At 41.7% G+C, this 22,708-nt stretch overlaps 1 protein-coding gene across 1 annotated transcript in view; it reads left to right on the plus strand.

Annotated features, from left to right (window-relative positions):
* Positions 1-3,908: 3,908 nt before the first annotated feature.
* Positions 3,909-22,708, plus strand: part of CUX1 (cut like homeobox 1) — a 202,266-nt gene continuing 183,466 nt past the window's right edge. Inside the window, exons 1-2 of the mRNA XM_035343423.1 lie at positions 3,909-3,983; positions 5,307-5,417. Of these exons, the coding sequence (XP_035199314.1) occupies positions 3,909-3,983; positions 5,307-5,417 (186 nt within the window). The remainder of the gene's footprint in view (positions 3,984-5,306; positions 5,418-22,708) is intronic.

The following is a 22,708-nucleotide window of genomic DNA, read 5'->3' on the forward strand; positions in this document are numbered from 1 at the left end:
GGCTTCTTCTCACAAGCGATTGGTGATAGGACCAGAGGGAATGGCCTCAAGTTGTGCCAGAGGAGGTTAAGGTTGGAAATGAGGAGACATTTCTGCTCAGAAAGAGCAGTCAGGCACTGGGATGGGTTGCCCAGGGAGGTGGTGGAGTCACTGTACCTGGGGGTGTTCAAGGGAAGGTTGGACGTGGTGCTGAGGGACATGGTTCAGTGGGTGACAGTGGTGGTAGGGGGACAGTTGGACCAAATGGTCTTGGAGGTTTGCTCGCCTGGAGAGCGCGGAGCCTCCATCCCAGCAGCTGTGGTGCAGCCTGGCCTGGTGGCACCTCAACCGGCAGTTGCCTGTGTGAAGGGACTGGGCCCTGTGTACGTGACATGCTGAGGAGGGCATAAACAGTGCCACAGGATGGAAACTGCCTTTTGGAAGGAAGAGCCAATGTTTCGTTATCCCTGAGTGGGAGGAAAAGCTCATTAAATAGAACCTACAGACCTTTGGCATTAAGGTCTCTATAGCTCTGGACAGTCTTTTGTTCGTTGCATTTAAATAAAACAAAACACAACAAACTTCTGAATTCAAGGTGTAGATGAAAAGACAGGCATAATCCCGTGTTGGCCGTGGCACTGGCAGTCTGTTCCAGTAATAGTGGTTTTGTTGCTGGCATAGATATTTATGCAGCTGGGTTATGCTGATAGTAGCTCCTTTTGAAAGGCCAGGACTAGCTTTCCCCTCTTGCGAGATTTTTTGATAGGCTTTCCCTGCATTGGTGGTAGTGGCTGGTGTTAAGGTGAACAAAGCCACTACAAATTTTTTTTTATGCGACCTTTCTTTCTTCATTGTAAGAGCTTTTTAGTTAAGCTATCTTACTGATAGATACATTAGCACCTCCTTTTTGTTCTCTATTTGCTTAATGCGGTGGCCACCGCACACGTTGACTCACTGTCCAAAAGTACTGCACGGAGTACAAAACTGGTTCCAGTTAAAGCTTGTTTAAAAGCTTACTTGGAGTCAAATTACTTGAGTATGCGGAAATAAAATGTGTTTATTGAAACTTCCTAATTCTGCGTGTGAAAGGTAGTTGCATCAGTTTGCCAAGTGACAAAATTATTCTTAAGAAACATGTTTGTTTTAATGCTTATGGTTCTTTTTTATATATATATATATATATATAATTTTTATTTATTTCTAAGGTAGGAGACAAGCGATTCTTGAGATGTTGCACTATCTTTGGACTCTGAACTTTCCTTTTTCTTGTGTTAAAAAGGGGCTTCACAGCACAGCAGGCATGAACTCATCTTACAGAGAAGAAACTTCATCCGTTATTGCATTCTTATAACATGTTCTGCATTTCTGAGCACTGCTAGACTGGAATTGGTGCTTTTTAGAAGCAAGGATGGTGAAAATAAGCATTTACAAAAAGTACGACTTTCCAAACGTCAGCTCTGTGGTTACTTCCCACGTAACAATCCGCAGCTCTATGAGCATGCGTGTTTATTTTTCCAGAGAAACACATCGAGCTCGCAAAACAGCTTATCATTTCTGAAATACTTCTGTAATCAGTACGTCGGCTTCTGAACAGGTGAAGACTTCGTGGTTTTTCAGATGGAGAGATTACATAATATATCAGTTAGGAAAACGTAAAATGTCCCTGAGACACGTAGGCTGTGGGTACACAGGGCTGTGCCAGACACTTCTGCCTTCGTGTCTTCAGTGCTCTGAGAAATTGTCCTTTAATAGGAAATTAAAAATTACAAAAAGCCACATTGGGAACTTCAATAAAATTGACAAATGCAATCCAGAGAATGGATGCAAACAGAAATGAGACTACTGAAAAGTCCTTTCTGTAGCAGGTTATCATCTAGACCTTACAACTGATTGAAATGATGATAAAGGGAAGTACCTGAACTACACAGAAACAGGATTTCAGTGGAAATGGTTACCAGTACATTTACTGGTAGAAAATTCCTAATCTGCATGCATTTGTGATTTGTGTCTATCTTTATTGTAAGTAAAATAAGGTTTATGGTGCAAACATGCTGCTAAGATCTGCAGCCGTGCCTGAGGCTTTTGAAGGCACACCTGTGCTTGGGAGGCATCGCTGCCCTGACTGAGAGGCGTCTGCCAGCAAAAATTAGTCTGCCTTGGAGTTTTGTTCTCTTTCTTGCTCCAGAATAACAGCTTTGCGAGAAACGCAGCAGGGATTAGACGCTGCAAAATGGGGGAATAACAAAATTTTGGGGTATGATTATATCACAGTGCTTGTGGACAATTACCAAACTTTCTTATAACTCATTCTATGATAGATCCGATGAGTGCAGTCCTGAGAAAGGATCTCCGTTGTGCGTGTTCCCGCTTTTCTGCCGGGGTGTCCGTGCAGCACAGGATGCTCCTCGTGCCTCTGCCTTTGCTCTTCACCTGAAGTCTCTTCTTGGTCCTGCTTGACCGACTGTCATCTGTGCACTGTTGTTGCAGTGGGCAGCATACTGACCTCCTCATTTTAGATTTTATTATTATTTAGCATGAAAGAAACCTTTTAATGTTTGTTTTCTGAGGGTTGCTTTTGATGATTCCTGCACTTAAGCACCAAAGACTTTCCTGTCTCCTCTCTTCCCACTGCCTCCCTCCCACTCCCAGTAAATTTCTTGAAATGGGTCAAAGTAGAAACCCTGGGGAGAGGGTTCCTCACTTATCTGTGGCTCAGGCAATGAGAACCAGCTGCCCTAAACTGACAGGACTTTGGGGCAAGGAGAAAGAAGCAAGAAAGATAAGTCTTTTTATTTTGTTTGAATAAATGATGCTTGTAGTGTATGTGGTTGAGATCAAGTAAGGAATCGAAAAATTGCAGTTTTTTGAATAGTTTTGATTTGGGTCTTGTTAACTATGACATAGACTATGAAGACTTAATATCTCTGCAAGATCTTTGAGCTTTTGGGCTTCAGCCCCTGGTATCGAACAGCTCAGTGTGGCTGCGTGCTGGCATTTTTCCTTGATGACATCTATACCTGAGATGTCCCAGAAGGAAATGTCTTGTAGAGAGAAATTACGGTCCCTCTCCCAGAAGGATTTCTGACAGAAAAGGGAAGGTCCCTGCAGTAAAGGCACCGTGGCACTGGTGTTGATCAGGCAGCGAGGGCGATGAGGGTATTCTTCATTTGCCACCTGACTCTCCGTAATAGCACAGAGTAGGATTTATTTATTTTTTGAACCAGTTCTTTTTCTTTCTTGTCTCTTAGCTTGGAAGTATAGGTCTTAAAAAGCTGCTTTTCCATTTGTAAAGTGCCTTGCTATCCCTCTGTATTGTAAAAACAAGCATTTGATTCTTTGGTCTACTGCAATTCCCTCATGCTTCATGATTAGTGTTTTCTTTGCTTTGCTTTAAATGTGTGCTTCCTTTTTAAATATAGTTTTCCAAGTTGCCGGCCGTACCAGATTGTTTATATTTTTTAAAAGCCTTCTGCTTAGCCGTTATATTGCTCTTTATAGTACTGCTTAACCACATTGGTTTCTGTTGCTCTTTTTTCTTGCATAAACTTAGCTGGGATGAATTTCAAATGTGGTTTATCCAACTGTTAAGTATTTCCCACTTTTCTGCAATAGATTTCACATATGTTACAGAATTCCAAACCAAGATCTGGTGGACATATTGCCCTATTTTTTTCTCTCAAAGTCAGAAATGCAGTGTTTTTAAAGCCTTACGGTGACAATATTTAGGTCACTGGCTCCAGCGTGCTGCCTAGCTTCAAATCCATTTGTCATATTTAGCTTATTTCCAAGGATTAAGATAACTGTGGTCCATATACATAGTAGAAATAAAAGACTTAAAGGGGAAACAAGTATTGATTCTCTGGAGTTGGAAACTGCAGAAGGGATTTTTTTTTCCTCCAAAGATCAAACTGTGGAGCCACGTAAAACACATGTCCATCCAGCTGGTGAAAGTTACAGGATTCACCATCAAGAAAAATAACAATTTGGGACCAGGCTTTCTCAGAGTATCTTGAAAAACTTCAGGAGCTGAATTGCCTTTTTTTTTTTTTTGTAAACTTGTAGTGCAAGGGATTTTAGCAGGTGTCCTGTAGTTCCTGCTTTCTGTGCCTGCTTCCAACGTCTCTGCAGAGCAGAAAGAAGCAAATATTTGGTTTCCCATTTTGTTTCCCTCCATGGTCTGCCCGGTTCCACTGGCAGGACCTGGTACAGGGTCAGCTTTTCAAACATCTCAAATAAACAGCATCTGCTCTATTTTTACCACGTTTTTTTTTGGTGTGCATGGAGATGACGGGGCTGGTGGCTCTCGGGCAGCAGGAAGGGAAGGCAGGCAGAGGTTTTTGGGCTGCCGTGTGCCGCTGGCTGGGCTGGCAGCAAGGGGCTGCAGGGGGCCGGCGGTGGAGGTGGCCGCTGAGGGGACACGGGTGGTGTCTTGCTCTGCCAGGTTTCTCTCACTTCTCATCTACTTCTTTCTCACAGCCAAGTTGTTTCTTCTTTTCAAATAAATAAGGGGGGAAAACAATGCCCAAATTCCTCTTACAGCTCCTTGCTTACAAGTCCAAGTGATTTGGGAATGATGTCCGTAGCTGAATCAAGCCTTTGTTTTTCCTGCTACGTGGAAATACCTCAGAAAGGGAACAGCCTGACAGGGAAGGCTGTGTTGTTGCTTTCTGTGCTGATAAGTGACCCATTATGATCCATTGTGGTGGCATTTGGAAGTTTGTCCTGAGCAAAGAAACTCCGGTGGGAATAACACTGTGGGCTGGGCCTACTCAGCCTGGTAGGAAGCCTTGTTTCTGCTCGGCCGAGTAGAAAGCTGTTGGAGGATACTCCAGCATTCACCAGATGAGTGGCTGCAGCATAACCAGTGTAGGCTGAAGCACGGGATTAACCAGTAGCCGAGTTAGTCATAACTTTTTTCACAGAAAAGCTCACAAAGGCAAAATCCACTATCTGTGGGCATGTGAAAATAAACCAGGCTTGAACGTGTTCAGGCTTTGTCATCTTCACTGGATTTGGGGAGGCATTAGGAGGTGTGTATAGCAGTCCTCTGCTGTTAGCGTGTGTAATGTTGTGATAAAGGCATGGATACTCTTCAGGAAAAAAGGTGTTTTGGTTGCAAGGTAGAATGAAAAAGGTTGCAGACCTTCGTTCGATGTTAACATGGGAGTCTCTTTTCTGAAAGCTTGGTGCTTTGTTCTCTACTGCTGTACAGCCCAGCCACCTCGATATTCCAGATGATGTGATGGACATTCAAGCTTTTATTTTTATTTTGGTGATAATGAGAACTCTAACTGTAGTCCCTTTGTTTTTGTCGTTTTTCTTGACAGAGAGAACTCGATGCCACAGCAACAATATTGGCTAACCGACAAGATGAAAGTGAGCAGTCTAGAAAAAAACTTATCGAGCAAAGTCGCGAGTTCAAGAAAAACACTCCAGAGGTAAGGAGAAAAGCTATTCCAGTCTTTGGAGCTTCTTGCAGTAGTACGCATGTTTAAGAGTTTTTTTTCTTACTATGTTGTTTCCCTGATTTTCTTAGCTAAGACTTCTTAAATTTGATGGCTTTTTCTTCAGGCAGCTTCTGTATTCTTTAAGTACTGAAATATGAGATGACTTTTTAGAGAAAGTATGAACATTAGACTTCAAATAGGCTTGCTCTAAATTTTGTAGTAATCTAAAACCTGGAGAACTGCAAAAAAAAATTCTTCAGTTAAACCTAACTATCTTAGCACTTGGATGTAGCAAGTGACATTTTGCTGCCTAAATAAATCTATATCAAGGGCATAACTTCAAAGATGCTCATTTTTCCACCAAAAATCAAATGAAGTTCAGCTGTTAATTTCACTGGAATTGCAACAAGGTCAGTGCTGAGCTTTTGACAAAGCTCCACTCAGAGGATGTGCATCGCATGCACCAGGTGGTGTGTAAAAGGTGTCAGGACCAATGCTAGGCAGACCTTGGAAAGGTGAACATTGCATGGCGGAAGCTGATAGTTTTCAAACTCTTTCATGATTATAATAGCTTGTGCAATGTTTGTCTGTGCCTAGGTATGCATAATTGTATAGAAAACGCATATAAACTCATGATCTGTGATGAATGCATAGCAATGTGTAGGGCTTTTTTGTTCTGTGTGTTTCCTTTCTCCCAATGACTGCCAGCAATTTGTTCATCCAGGAGAGTTCTAGGGTTTCAAAGCCCCTTCCAGATAACTGATACACAAGTATGGGTTCCTTCCAAGAACCGTCTGGGAGAGAAGCAGCAGGCGGCTCTTTTAACCTTTACTGCTGCTTCTCAAGTAGCAAGCAGATGCTGCTTTGCTTCCTCTTGGTGTACAGAGGGAGAGATGCTAGGGGAGCCTGACCCAGCACGGTGAGAGGGAGAAGGGGGTATGGCTTAACTGATTCTCTGAGGAGGCTCCATTGGGCAGAAAGCAGTTCCGCTTCTTTGAAAAAAATAGAAGATTTGGGGACTGCAGCTTTGAAAGAAGAGGAGCAACTTTAAGTAGGTGCAAAAGAATATGGAGAGTAAATGAAATCTGTGAAAGGGTAAGGAGTTGGTTGATTCCCATTACAGATGGAAAATGATTCCCCCATTCTCTCTGGGGATGGAGAGAAGTGAAAGAATAAAGAAATTGTACAAAATTGAGAAAATAAGTAGATTTCTGGGGCCACGTTTTCAAATTATTTGGTAGAAGCTTAAGTTCATTCTTCAAAACTTATTTGAGTTTCCTGCTTCCTTCCTTTCCTTCCTGTAAGGAAAATGACAGATTATTCAGGCTGGGGCTGCAGCTGCCAGCTCCTAACTGATAGCATGCTTACAGATTTGTCTCAGGATGGTTTCTTTAGGCCAATTTTATTTTTATGGAGCAGAAGGTTACTGATGGGAAAAAAAGGATTCAATGCTGCACTTCTAAGAGCACTGAGAGAGGGCCTCATAGCTCAGTGGGAGGTGACGTGCAGAGGAAAATTACTCTGTATAGTCACTTCAAGAGATATCGTGGGGAAAACGATAGGCAATTAGTTCTCTTCGATTAGCAAGATGGGGTGAATGTCCTCCACTGCTAAATCGTTTGATGGTAAAATTATAAAAATACTTTTATAAAATATAGTTATGTAGCCTTTCATGTAATATTTTGGAAGGGAATTGAGTTGTTTTATTCATTCACAGACTAGGTTCAAAACAATGGCTCTGAACATCCCTAACGTTTAGGGAAATATGGATCTGTGCTAGATTCTACATCTTGATCCTGCATCATGGGATTCCTAGGAAACCACATTCCTTTATAAGCTTGCATGGATTTTTGATATTTTCTTCTTTCCTCTCTGCTGTGATGTGTTTTTCTGCAGCCTTGTTTCTGAGCAGCAAGCACAATCCAACTCCTCTTCTACCTTCTCTGACAGAATTCAAGAATGAAAATGGGATCAAAAGAGAGTATCTGAACTGTAGTAACAGCCAGCTCTAACAGACTGGATATGCTGGCATTGCTCCTAGCTCAGCTGAGCTGGGTCTGACAGGGCCTCCCTGTCCCATCCAAGGGGATTGGTGTGGTAGGTACAGGTGTGTAGGAGGCAACAACTGCAGTACCACTGGGATAAGTGAGATGGTGTCCAGCCAGCCTTGCTGGAAAACTTCACTTCTACACAGACGTTTAACCTTGCACAGTACTGTGTTCATCTTCAGCTGTTTTCTGTCCTCCCAAAAAAAGAAAGTCTATGGATTAAACTCAAAGCTTAGACCATTTTGGAGGACAAGAGAACAGTAGGAGGCAAGGTTATAACTCTTTGAGCTGATTTTTTCCAAAATTGCACCTTTTCTGAAAACCTGATGTGGTGAAAACCTCCTAAGGTTGGTAGGAAACACACAGTCAGCCACTGGCATTTTCGAACTGATCCATTTATGTTACTAAAACATCAAGCATGCTCTTTTTTTTTTTCTTTTTTTTCTTTTTTTTTCTTTTTTTTTTCTTTACTAATGAAAGAATTCTGTGATAGAAAACCAGCTTATTTGCAGAAGTGTTCTTTAGATAAGTAAGTAGCCTAGTATAGCTTTATTTAAATTTCCAAGATGAAGAAACATATTTCTTGGTATAAAAAACGTGGCTGGGAATGTTAAATGTAATAACCTGTTTCAGAGTCCTGCTTTCCATTTTCTTTTTCATTCTGGATGCATCCCTGTTGGTGCAGTAGTGGTTTAGTCTGTTCCACCATCTCTTTCCCTCAGCCCTAGCCAGTCTCACCATAAATCAGGAAAAAAGTGTCAATTGCCTCAAGTTTCCTATCCATTGCTGTCTGAGATGTCCTCTAGACTTTCCATAATGTCTGCTGTAAGCAATCTCCCGAGTAGCAGAAAAGTGAAGTTGAGGATATTTATGCTGCTGTTTCAGAAGACTTCCAGAAAGATGTGACAGATCTGTAAGGATCATTTCTGTCATCTTTGCAAATGATCAAATTGCTGCAAAAAATAATAATAATATTTTATGTTTATAGGAATGACTCTAGGGCTTGGTATTTAAATATATTAAAACACTATTTCTGACTTGGCATACTGGGACATAAATCTAGGAAGAAGTATTTCATGGCTGGGGACCTCATGAGCAGAAAGTTAGGTGGTGGCTGTTATATGCAGGAACTTTAAGAAAGAGTTTGTAATTCCTGTTATTCCAACAATACTTTGTACCCGTCACATCTTTGAAGCAGTCGTATCAGACCTGCTTGCCACAGATGTTTTGGGGTATTTTCAGGCTCATTTTGTTCCATCTTGAGCAGCTACCGTGGAAGGCTGAGACCGGCCAAGAGATTACTTGAAACATCAATTTTACATGACTGTTCTTTGGAAGGCAGCTCCAAATATGTCATGTGAATTGCCACCCTGCATCAGATTATTTTCTTACAGTGATAATTCCTGAACTGCTGGGAGTAACTGCATTACGTTTTGTGTATTTTAACCTCTGTGAAACTCTTGGTCTAATTCATCATGTCTTCGTATGCCGATTCTGGTGTGAATACAGAAGCATTTGAGTGACAGTCTTTGGCTTTGTTACTTTTGATACTTCCTAACGTTGATAATTTTGCTTTGGTTTCTACCCAGATTCCTAGCTGAGTAACTGCTTTTAGCTTACCTCTTGCTGTTTTAATCATTCAGAAGCTTATGTAATACTTCATGCAGGGCAAACTTTTCACCTTGTCAACAACAATAGTGAAAAATGCCAAAAGAAGTAAATAAGTAATTTGTTAAACACTTGTGGGGAGGGAAGACAATAATATTTAAACCCGATTAATCTGTAACTCTCCATGCCTTTCCTTGTGTCCCTCTCTTTCCAAATGGGAACAGGAAAAAGAAAATAAGTTTTACACCAGGTCCAAAAGAGTAGTAAATATTTTCAAGTCTCACTAGTGTATTAACTGTTGATTTTCAGTCCAAAGTCATTATGTAGCTGCACGTTTGATTTTGACTTCCAAGGCAAGATGTGTTTCAGTGTGGAGAATGGTGCATGGCCCTGCCCATTCTTCATTCTTGGAACAGGAATTTATTTCCACGTGCCTAGGTGTGTCCTACAGCTCGCAGCCTCTCGGTAACCAGGTCTGGGTGTCGGTAGGGCCATGTAATACGTGGAAACATTTCAAAGTGGAGCAGGTGATTCCTGTCCAGATTTAGACCTGGGGAGTGGAAGACTCAGGAGCCCTTGAAGGCTGGGTAAGGATGAACACAGCTCTGTACACAGCCTTACAGGATGAGGTTATGAGGTTACCTGGCACCAGGACTACCTGAGTGCACTCCCTTCAAAGAACTTGAAATCAGAAAATTAATTTTCCCTTTGTTCGAAGTATCTTGTGAACACCTGAACGAACACTTCTCAGCCTGTTATTAATATTGATTCCAACCAAAAACAGCATTTATGGTTTAGCCATGTAAACTAGGTAACTGCTGAACTATGTTGATTATTACCAGGCTCACCTGCAACAGGGGTGGTTAAGTCGAGTCCAGGAAAAAAGAGCAGCCAGAGAGGTCTGAGCCAGCTGCTCTTGGGAAATGTCAGACAAGGCAAGCTTCCTAATGGGAGAGTGTGAGCTCTGCAGAGCCGGGCAACTTGCCGTGCCCGCAGCCAGCGTCCCCCTCGGCTGGAGGAGCTCACCCTGCAGGCTTCCTGCTTTGGTCACTCTGGTTTTTCCTGATGAGAACTTGCACTGTTGGTTCCTCGCTGGTGCTGCTCTTCAGTATTTCTAGGTTGCAAATGTACTCTATCAGCGAGGTTTAAAAAGCCAAGATTACCTTTAACTGCTGAAATTGACACCTGTATTTTGCAAAGCAGATTAAAGATTGGATGAGCAGAGTTCAGGAAGGACGCGGGGGAACCTATAAGCACAGTCAGCACAAGTGAGTTCTCAAAGCAACTAGCTTTAAAACGCCCTGCAAGATGGAAAATTGGAAGGTGCCAGGAAAAGAAAGAAATGAGCATATGAAAAGCATGTCTTAGCACTGCGTGAAGCAGCACAGCTGACCCCCAGCGCTGGTACAAGGACAAGCTCTGCAGTGTGACAGTGATGGTGCTGCTCAGGACCATCTCATGCTGACTGCTGTGTTTAATCCTGTAAGTGTGGACACGTGCTAGTAGGTGTAAAATGTATTTACAGCGCACGTATCATTTTACGTGGTGAGTTCTGTGCTGTCTCGGTCAGTCTGTAAGGAGTGACTTGACCAGTCCATGTCAAACCTGGGCTTTCCTGGCCGCCCTTGTTCCCTGAGCTACCGCCACCATCCCTGTCCTGCTCTGCGACGTCCCCATGCTGCCTCTGCCATGAGAGAGAGTGAAAGAGGAGTCTGCGTAGTTTTGTCTCCTTGATATATATTCTTTGAAGTTTTTGTTACAAAATTAGTTGTAGTATAGCAGTTGTAGTAGTTTTATTGATGAGGTTAGAAATGAGGGTGATGCATGTTTTTAAGATCTCTATTATACAAAAATAACATTGTAATTGCAGCTCTAACGAAAGGAAATGATCTCGGTTATTAAGCGACAGCCCAGTTTTTTAGAAATTAAAATTCTAAAATTCTTAGTCTGCAGTGTTTCTGGATTGTTCTATTGAGTTAGTCTCTGCAAAAAAAGATAAACTTAAAAAGAGAATATTAATTCTGAAGGTTGAATAAGTTATTGAAACGAGAGGAGTCTTGTTCTAATTGTTGGTAGTGAAGTGTGGTTGATTCCTAAGAACTTTGCACAGTCAGCTTTGGTCTAGAGTGTAACGAAGTGAAAATAATGACATGCCTAGAAAAACTGCTGAAAATACACAGCCTGTCTCAAAATCCTTGATGCTCTCAGTTTCTGTGTACATAGGGGTGAATATTGATTTGCTGCCATCTAGAGCTGGGTTGTTCTACTCTTTTTTGTTCTTTTTTTAACTTTGGTTTTCTTTGCCAGTGTGCCTGAGAGTGCGTAGTGTGGGGAAGTTCCCTCCTCCCCTTCCCTAGGGACATATGGGAATCCTGCTAATTTTGGGTCCTGAGTAGGAAAGAACATACATAATGTTTATGTAAAGTTTAGCTACCATAATGTAACTGAATGTACTTAACACAATTTGAAAATAGTAGATGTCTCAGTACATGGCAGGGAATCAAAAATACCACTTTTAAACGTCTTTCTGGACTTAAAGGTTATTGTAGGAGAAGATGAGTAGAAATGCTTCTGAAGTTCTCCCTTTCTTCTCTCTTCTCATGATTTTGAAAAGGAGAGTTTAAGCAATTTTTTGCGAAAAAGAAAAGAATTTGCAGATAAGCAGTTTGCTCAAAAAGAATCTTTTCTATTAATTTGTATGACTCAAATGGAGCTATCAATGTTCTTTCAATTCCATTATAAGCTTGTTTCATATTTTTAAGATCCTTCACATATTTAAAACCTTAGAGAAGGTTAAATTTAAGATATTCTCCATATTAATTTAAAACATTACCATTTCCTCCTGTTAAAAACCATGATTATAAGAACCGAGACCTATGACTTGCAGGTATGGAACTTAGCTGAATGCCTTACATATAGGCTGATGGTATTTAGGCACGATGTCCTCCCTTTCAGTATTTTTATTGATTATTAACATTTTCTGAAGAATCTGTTTGCAAGGCAAATGACATTTATGATAATTTATACTACGTGGCTTGCTATTTCAAAGGCTAAATGGAAAAGTATATTATTATTATGAATCTTCTTGTAGAAAACTAGTGTAATATAGACTTTATAAAGTAAAGTCTAAAACCTAGGCTGGAGGAGTCAGTAGGGTTAAATCAGATCTAATCTTATCCTGGAGATCTTTGTTCTTGAGTTCTCAATAATTTTGTTGTCATTATTTAATACGTATTTGACTTCAGAATATTCTAATTGTTAATGGGAAAAACAGCAGTGTTTCTGACATGTTTTTCTATGTGATGATCTCTCATTGCCTTTTCGCTCTATTGGAGGTGAGGGAACAATAAAAGAATTGTAACTCACGGTTGTATTTTTCTAGGGTTCTCATAAAACTGACCTCCATTTTTCTGCACGTTGACCATTCTCACCACCATAATTACTAGACATTATTAAAATACTCAAAAAGAAGTCTTTATCACCCCCAGAAAGCTCAGCCAGCATCTCTGCAGATGGTGTTTGCTGTGCACGCGTTGCTTATTGCTCGCAGTGCTTCTTGCCACGGCTCGGTGTGTTGGGCAGCAGCACAGCCCGGCCAGCACCGAGCCTTCGTAACGCCTGCAAGCCTTTAGTCGCTCTCTGGTACGCCTGCTTAATTCTCCTGTCTTCAGTGCAGCTTCAGGACTGGTTTCTTTTCCGAAAGCAAGTGGTTTTGCTTTTCTCAGCAGGGAGAGGATGGCAGCGAAGACCGCAGGTGGGCAGGCTGCCGAACCTTTAGTTTATTTTGAGGTAACAGGCCTGGAGAAGATGCTTTTGCAGAATGAGTCTGTATTTTGGAGGTTGCTGGTGTGTGGGATTTCAGGGATAACTGTGTAACTGTACAACAGCATTTGGGGAAGTCTGAAAGCTAGGAAAGTAATTCCCTTCACCTGCAGAAGTAATGGTCGTGCATTTTGTGTTACTAGGCAGAAAAATTAATTTGAAACATTTGTCTGAAAGCATGTGATGTAGGATACGGAGTTACCATCACTGTCTCCATTTCCTTAATAAATAAATAAATTCTAAAATCAATTTTCTACAAGACATTTACCTCAAAAGTCTTTCCATAAAGCTGAAAATAAATGGGTGATTACTTTATTCAAGAGCTCCAAAAATACTCAAGAAGGACACACATCTGATTCAACTGAATGTGTTAGCGTGGTTCGAGAAATTAATTACTCTGAAGTCAGTTGCTCTTGGTAATTTAGATTTATACTATTTAAGCATTTTTCTAGTTACAAGTGTTTGACAGTTGAAGAATGCATTTTTCTTGTAGCAACACCAGTTGCAGGTATTAGATTTCAGTAATGTCAGGAGTGCTGCATTGTGCATTGCAGAGGAGGGGAAAAGGAGATACTTCTGATATTTCTGTAGTTTTTAAGAAAACATACTTGTAAGTAAATAGTTACAGATTAATCTCTCTGGCTAAACATGCCCTGCTATGTTTTCTGCTGTCACTAAGAATGAAAATGATACAAAGCAAATAATTTGTTTTCCTTGAGTTGTGCTTGCTTTTGCTAGAAGGAGGAAGGGGAAGGTTGAGTGGAGGTTTAAGAGGAGAAGGTTTTCAAGGCCAGAACTTAAAGGTGAAGGAAAAAGCTTGATCTTACAGGCCATTTCCTATAGAGCATCATCCTTCCTCCTGAAGAGTGGTTGTAGTTTAATGAAAGATGCATTAAGAGTAATGATGTGATTTACTGAATGCATCACTGACTGTTCTCAAAGGGCAAATGTTTGAATTTATTTAGCTGAAAAAGCTGAGATTTTCCTCACTGTGGTACCACCAATTAACAGCTGTTCCTGTGGTCTGTGTTAGGCTGTTTCTAAAGGTAAGTGTGAAACCGTGTGCATATATATATAAATATATATATATAAATGAAACAAAACCAAGGCTGAATACTTACAGCAATTCTGAAATTCAGTTCCTAACTTTGCTTTGAGCCATTTGAGCAATAGGTGGACTTATTTTCAAGATGCAGCTTATAAAAATAACAGGCAAGCAAGATGCCTGCTCTTCCTTCCTATGCATATTCACCAGAAGAAGAAATAATTAAACACCTTCAATTAGTACTTTTCCTTTTTACTTTGGGAACAAATATGCTGTAAATCTACTTGAGTTCATCCACTGGACCACCTCAAAGTCATTCAGGTGTAATTAAAGGAACATGTTGTTCTCATTAAAATTATTATGTTGTCATGAATAACTCTTTTAATAATAGTTGCCAGTTACGAGAGATTCTTTTCATTGTTCTGACAGCGGATAAGTGAAAAGTTGGATCTGCTTGAAACGAGAGCAGAAACGATTAATATGTTGAGTGAAAATGCTCACAAACAAAATGACTGGGTTACAGCTGACAGTTGTAAGCTTTGCTATTAACAAAACAACAACAAAACAGCCTTTCTGCAGCGGATTGCTCTCTTCTGGTCAGTTTTGGATGAAATCTTGAGGCAAACGTTTAGGAGGAGAAATACTTGTAAAATACTTTTAAAGCCTATTTGCATTCCCAGTTTTAGTATGTTTTGCTTGCTTAAAAAAAAAACAACAAAAACAACAAAGCTTCCTGGTAACCATTTTAAAGTAAATTAAATGGCATATGAGAATTAGAGCAGTTGAGAGTCATTTTTATTTTAGAATTCTTTTTGCATTAACACATCTGCAGTGTTGATGAATATATGGAAAAATGAAATTGTGCTTCTATCCTGCCGTGTCTCCAATGTGACAATAAATCAACTTTTTTTCCTTTTAAAACGTCTGGCCTTGTAATTTATGTTTGCATAACCCATTACTAAATTCATAGTAGGTGTTTTAGTTGGCAGGCACAATTCCAGGGATTCAGTGGACCTGTTTTAATACTGAGCTTTTGTTACTGTTCATAATTATGTGTAGAAATATCTGTATTTTCTTAATTATAAAAACTAGCGTGCTTTTAGTTTTGGATTTCTTACTTTCTCAACACAAGTTGTGCTTTAAGCCTTTGAAAGAATTTGCGTCTTCTGGACACAAAAAAAGAAATAGGTTTACCAGGTTGGTTTTTGTTTATTTTGGGGATAAATAAAGTCAAAAAATATAAAAGTGAAGTTATGATGCATCCCTGGTGTTATTTATAATTGTTGAGGATTTTTTAATTTTATAGTCAAGTAGTAAATATTTAGGCCAGCATCAAGACAGTATGCAAATAAAAGCAGTTTTATTAATAACCATTATCTGGACCCTGGTAATAAATATGTATGAGTCACATAGGAGTAAACCCACCCAATAAATATAAAAGCCATACAAAACCATTAAAAAATGTTAATGGACTTGCAGATGGAATAATTTAATGCAACTGTAGTTACTCAGGTTCCAACTCCTGTTACTATTTCTCATCTGCTTGAAAGCTTTCATCTGAAATACATTGCTACCATTCACCATTCCACCTTGTCTCTGTTTAAAACCATAAAATTGCGGTTTCACCATTTGTGAAGCGCTCACGCTAATTTATGGCAACTTTGGTGCCTTTTTTTTTCTTTTCAGGCATGGGGGGGCTATTTCTCTCTTGAGCACACTCTTTCTTTCCAAAATAAAGTTCTGGGAAGCCGCAGCACAGGACCCGTATTTGTGGCGGGCGCCAGGTCTCTGGGCTGCGCCGTGGACGGGCAGGGCCAGGGCAGCACAGGAGCCCTGCGTGCCCCCCGTGTGCTGCTAAGTGGGATGCTGCGTGAGAAGGAACCTTGGAAACGTTCTGCAGTTCTGGAAGCTCTTTTTAAGCCACAAAGCTTTTATTTTAGTGCATGACTGTGCTGGAAGCGCTTGTTGAAAGTGCCTGAATGTGTTGGGATGCCGTGGTCCCGTGTTGCCGGTGGTTTGTGCACCAAGAGCTGGGCTCTTCTGTGTGCGCAGCGTGCTTCAGGCATCTCCGTGCCTCCCTGTGACCGCTGCTCCCACTGCAGATTTCAGATGGGCTTCCCGTGTTCCCTGGCTTCTTTGGGCCCCTGTTGCATCACCGGAGCTTGAAAGGCTGGGTCGGGGAAATGGACCAGTTGCTGATGGCCCCTTGACTCCTGGTAGCAAGCAGCTGGAGAAGTGGGGTGGGCAAATAAGACGTGCTTAATCTGTGGGGAATCAAGCTTGGGGCTGCAGTCACTTCTCTGCAGGGCCTTGGCAGGAGCTGGGGTAGCTGAAATCCATGCATAGCCCTCCGGACCCTAAATCCATTGGGCTGTCCTGAGATGCTCTCCATGGCCAGGTGGGGTTCAGCTGGGAAACTCACACTGGGACCGCAGCATCCCTGTTCTTCAGAGCCCTGGGCTTGTGGGCTGGTGGACAGAGGTCTGGGTGATGGGCGGCATGCGCAAGAAGGCAAACCCTTGGCATTTGCTCCTCTCAGTGCTACAGGTACGCAGACAAAAATCTCTTCCAGTTTACGAGGAAGAACTGGCAACAGTAAAAGTGAGTTCTGTTTTGGCAAGATTTCCCTCCTCACCGTTCTGCTCCTGTCGTCATGCCGTGCCCGTCTGCAGAACCAGTCGCTGTTTCAGCAGGGCTGAGCTGACAGAGGGGTGCTGGTGAGATACCCCAGTCTCTGAGTGCCCAGGTTCGGGCTGGAAGTCAGGGCTCAAGTGTGGACATCAGCACTCTGCAGCCGGGCGCAGTCCTGGGGAGTGATGTGCCTTTAAAGCAAGCCGCTTGCTGCCAGCGGCACGTCCTGCTGCCTGCAGTGCGCTGGGCTCATCCATGCGGTTAGAGTACGGGCAGCAATAAAGGAACCGAAGTGGTGCTTTGTTAGGAAAGGAAGACATTTTTAGTCCAAAAAAATGAGGCAACTGGTTGAAGTAGTTCTTCAATTAATGGTTGATAAAGCAAGAGGCCTGTTTAAAATTCACTTTCAGTTGCAGAAAAATGAATATATTAAGCTCACCTGTTGAGAGCATTATCTCGGCTAAACGCGCACATTTTACGTGAGACCGAAATAGATCCTTAAAAAATTAATACTGAAATAGGTTTACAGCTGATAGAGAGATTTCTTTCCGACCTGTTTTGTGGTGTGCTCATCTGCTTTTTCAGGAATTTTAAGCATTGAAGGAATGAAGTCAAAGCTGCTGCTTGTCTTTGAAATGGATGCCTCTTTGATAAGCCTCTGATCTCTGTACCCGGAGTTGTAGCAGCAGATTCAAACACTGATTGTAAAACTGGGAGACTAAAATGTAGCCATGACAGCTTCAAACGCTCTGTCTCTCTGTCAGATTCAATGCACAGGACATTGCCAGGAGTTAAAACGATGCAAAATTAAAGTAGCCTACTAAATTTACCTGCCATGGAGAATCCACAAAAGAGCTGCCACTTCTAATCCTCAGATTCGTTTCAAATTATTATTTTTTCAAATTGGACTCCCTGATCTCTTCAGCTCAAGCTGTTGTACAGATTTGAAAAGCTGTCTCTTCTTGTCAGATCACTGGTTTAATAATAATAATATCTTACGTTTATATAGTCCTTTTCATCCCACAGTTCCTAAAGTGCTTTACAAGCTTTATATATACAAAATCGTGCAACCATCTCTTGGGTGGCTGGTGCTAGTCAGCCGCAGGAGTGGCTGGCAGCTCGTTACTCTCACCTTCCTCCTTCACATGAAAGCCTTGGGGAAGAGTAAAAGACACAGCGATGGTCCTGCTTCGTCCCAACGGGATCAGGCTGTTATCTCCTGCGACGGGGAGCTGGCAGCAGTGCCCAACCCAAATCTGGGGACATGGTGAGGAGGTTCCATCAGTGCTGCCTTGCAGCCCCGGTCCTAGTTTTGTGTCCTACTTTTGTTCTGTGATTATTCCCCTCCTCTACCTCATATGTTGTCAGTCTGAAAAAACACCTGAAGTCTCACTTCGGAGGTTTGGGGAGCAAGAGGAGTAATTTTGCATGACTCCTTTCAAAACTGTGAAAAGTGCAGGTAACTTGAATATAAAACAGTTTTATTCATTTCAAAAAAAATCCAAGCCTCTACCCAAATACCCTTACTCATCTGTTTCTGGTGGAGACTGCTTGGACAGCCAGTCCTGACCTGTCAATAAATGCATTGTAATGGTTTCTTTGAACCTCCAGAAGCTGGGGACGATCGCACAGGATAGGATTTTGTCAAATGAGTGCCAGCTCCTGAGGTCATCATGTCTGGGAGAAAAGAGGTACCGAAGTGGGATGTGCACTGCTCGTTAGTGGAAGAGGCACAAATGACTTAGCCGCTTGGTGTTGGTTTCTGAAGGCAGAAAGGGCACGAGCACATTTACGGGGGTTCAGACACCATTTATAGCATGAGACCGGTTTTCTGTGATGATTGATCTGGCTTATTTTTTTCCTGTGTTAGTACTTAATGTTACATTTTTGTTTGGTTTCAAGCTTGCCCTTTTCAAGATTACTGATGCGGAAAGACAGCTATTTTAAAAAATAATAATACATATCAGGCTCTTTTGCTCCCAAACCGAGCCACTGATGTGTCTGAAGAGCAAGCATACAGCTCTGATGCATTCCTGCAATTCGGATCGTCTCTGACCTCATAACTCCTTAATATTACCTTGAGTTTAGAGCACTGGATACCATTAGAGATTGTTTGCTGTGTCCAGATTCACATCAAATAACCTTGCCTTCTTTACCCACCATCTGGGGGCACAGGGGTTGCAGGAGGGGAAGGCTCCTCTTTGGAGTGAAGGGGGGGGGGGGGTCTGGAGAGCCAGGAAGAGGGAAAGACAGAGAGCCAGACTTGGTCTCAGAGGCCTTAAAAATGTGGAACAAAAGAAAGCGTGCATCCATAGACACTAATGCTAATGGACACTTAGCCTGTCTCTGGCTGTAAATTATTGAGCTCCTGCTTCTCTCTGGTAATGCAGCTTAATAAGAATCAGTTTTTCTGCTTTGACCCCATAGGGAACCATCTGATTCCATGTCTCTGCGTTTTGTCTAGTCACCGTACTGGGAATCTTCATCCTGGGCCTCGTGGTGCCACATGCAGGCGAGGTGCTGCTGGCCTAAGGACGGTGTTTGGGGAGGCAGCGGCTCAGCACTGTGGCTCCTCCTGCAGCCCTTCGGCCGGCGTCCAGCACCGCGCGGGGCTGTGCCGTCCTGCTGCTGGGGAGGAGCCGTCCAGTGCCCTTCCACGATTCCCCTTCCTTGCTGCCTTTTCACGTCATTGAAAGATGACTGAAAAGTGATTTTTTTGTATTGTGCATCTCTGTACATGAGGCCTGTGGCACCACACGGTGCCTCCTCGCAGCCTCAGCCTGCGCTTTTTCCCAGTCTCTCCACAGGCTGGGGCAGCTTCGCGGGCAAGAAAACAGTCTGAAAGGCAATCAGCTCTGCCAGGGGCTTTTCCATCCATGCCCATAAGTTGAGGATCAGTTGTTGGGACAGTCCAAAAGCATGTGCATAGTGCAGCTCTTCGCTCCTGGGGGAGGCTTTCTGTGCCACGAGGCACAGCCACGGGTGGGAGGCACGCACTTGAGCCATCGCCTGCCATGAAGACAGGTAGTTAATTTTACGCGTGGGCAGCCCGAAGAGAACTCCCTTGCTGTAGTGCAGTTGATACAGAGGAGGTGAAGGCTGAGGGGCTAGCACTGCCCCGTCCAGCTGCCCGCTGACCTGAAAGACAAAGACACCCTAAATTCAGTGTCAGCAGGAACCAGCATGCAGCAGCACATTGGTGGGATACCAGAGAAGATGGGCACTGGATGGGGGATCCTTTAGCCTTGCTGACTGCAGGCTGAGCAGGGTTCATGCATTTTTCAGCTCGGTTCCCACTCTCCCTTTATTGTCCTAGCCTAGTCTGCAGGTTTCTTAAAGGGATTACACTCCCAAGCCTGGGACTTAAAGATAGTTTTAATGAGGTTGATGAGGCTGTGTAGCAGACTTCCATAGATGTCTGTCTGTCTAAATAGCATTTTTAATAGCAATTCCCTCTGCTCAGGAGATTAGTAAGCTTAATGCTTTGAGGGCTTCTTCCCCACTGGATGGTGGCACAAAAAGGCAAGCTCGACTGAACGGTAATATCCTTCACCAAAAAAGAGCATCTTTAGACCTGAAGTTGTGGTTCACTAGTGCTAGAGCCTTGCTCTTTGTCAGCAGCAAAGGAGCGTAGAGAGGTGTGTGCGTAAGCTCAGTGTTGTTGGATGCTTCCCTAAAGATCCTCACCGCTGCTTTTTGTGGGGGATACTTTTTGCTGATCTCCCATAAGAGGTAATTTGCTCAACTTCCCCCCCAACCCCCACAATTACGTCCTAAAGAAAATAATCTGTGAATTCATGTTATTTGCCTTAACTTATTCTTCTGGTGCAATTTCTCTTAACTCACAGTTAGAGAAAAGGCTCTCAGATGCTGTGTGCGCGTTTGTGTATATCTATTTATATATATATATACATATAAAATAGTTACAGGTGAAACCAGTTATGTCTTAGGGCAGCAGTGCTACAATACCCCTCCAGTGGACATGGTTTTCCAGTAAATCCTGTGTCTCAAGAGTAGTATTAGCACATCCAGAGACGTGTGAATAAATGAAGTCTCAGAAAATAGCTTCTAATAAGGAATTTTTTACACGAGGTACAACTTGGTAAAATAGATATGTTTAAGACTGTATGTTTTAGAGGGTATTTGACTCTTAAAACCTGTTAGTGGTCCAAAATTAAATATTGCTGTGCTGCTTTCCAAAACAATTTTGGAGCAAGGAAGATTTCTGCATTCTTTTTTTTTTTTTTTTTTGATAAAAAACGAAAGAGACACAACATGTTTTTGGCTGTGAATTTTTGAAATGTTAGAAGTATTTTGGGGAGATGGCTTAGTTGGCAAAGTGCATGTTGCTGAACTGCTGTTCAGAACCAAAAGTAGCTTTCGGTGGGTATGAGCGTTCTGTTATCTGTTGTTTATCTGATCAAATCTTCATTTCTGTGACCTTAAAAAGGGATTGTCTTCTAGCAGACCTATAATGAAGAACTTTGATAACTCCCAAAAGTCATCATGATGTCGATGATTACAAATTAAGTACTTAGACATTCAGGTTTCTAAGTGCAGTGTATGGTGAAGTAGTTGCATATGGTATCTTCGTGCTTCACAATACAGTTATGAGGGGATGTCTGTATTTTGGGGGGTTCAGAGTCATCATTGTCTGTTTCCTGCGCTTCCATTTCCAAATCACGTTTTTATTTATTTATTTAGAATTTAGCTTTCGATTTTTTAAATGCACCACTATTTTATGCCTATAAGATCCCATATGATGGGAGAGGAGACAGGGGGGACACGACACACGACACTTGGAAAATATAAGCTAAAATGAACACAAACGGATGAATGCACTCGCAAGTTTGATCATTCTCTGTGATATTTCTTGTTTGTTTTATTTTGTTTTAGTTTCTGTAAAAGAGGATGAAGAAGTGTCCTTTCCTTGTCAGTACAAGTGAATGCTAAGTGCTTAGATACAGCATCATCTGCAGCATTTAAGGATAAGCAGACGCTTAAGTGCTAATAGCATCTCTAGGTTCCTTTCCTCCTTTAGTAAGCATGGTGATTTGAAGGAGAAGAAGATGGCTTGCAAGTGCTGACTTGCTGCTGCCAAATAGGAAGGTCTGTAATTGAAACTTTGGCATTAGTTGCATGCCCCTTCCATGAGTATTTGTGTTTTACCTTGCAGAATTAAAAAAATTGGAAGTGAAACACAATCAGGTGTAAATGATGTTATACGAGATCTTGCTGCCAAATCTGTGCTGTTGAGAAATAAAGTATTTTTATTGAAACCAACAATTTAATTTTACCAATGTACTGACTTTTCCTTGCTCTCAGAGGAGGAAAATTGGCAATTAGTATTCCAATGACCCAGTCTTATGGAAAGATTTATCTGTTGTCAGCGAGATTATATTTATAGAACCCAGTGTGTTCCGTGCTCTGATACTCTTCAGTCTGATCTCTTTAAATTTGTGCCAGGAATCAGAATTTAATGTTGGCATTAATTAAAATCCAGAACATTGAACAGCTACATTTGTTGACTGTATAAAATAATAAAGGGATAACTAGTAAACAGATACATTGTGCTTGAAATGTTCTAGGGTTTAATTCAATTATCTAAGACCTTGGACACACTAATATTGAAGTTTTTATAAGTAAAGCTTGCACGTTTTCCCCGGTGTTGACAATTACTGAAAGCTAAAAGATTGGTTTCTAAATGTCAATGAAACATGATGGTTACCAAATGGTAAATAAATGTACTTTTGGCCACTGCCCTGCTGCTTTTCTCCCCCTTCTTCCCTTCTTTGTATTTAGGAGCAAATCCTCTGTTTCATGGTTTTTATACAATGATGCACAATCAGAAGTGGTGCTGACAGCAGAATTATATTAGTGGGATAAAAAATGGAGTGAGAAGATTCTTGATGTTTGGTCTTCAATGCATTCAGCTTATAAGCTTAACATTCTGGAGTCAGAATAGGAGAAAGGTATGTAAATCTATGAGGAAAAGCTATTTCTGGGAATTGTAGCCACTCTTACTAGATAAAAAGGAAATATTAACCATAATATCAGTGGGTGGATAGAAAAATGATGCTTAGCAGCTAAAAATCACAGTGTTTATCTTTTTAAAAACATGGTCATGC

This window comes from Oxyura jamaicensis, chromosome 19, assembly GCF_011077185.1.
Source record: "Oxyura jamaicensis isolate SHBP4307 breed ruddy duck chromosome 19, BPBGC_Ojam_1.0, whole genome shotgun sequence".
NCBI lineage: Eukaryota > Metazoa > Chordata > Aves > Anseriformes > Anatidae > Oxyura > Oxyura jamaicensis.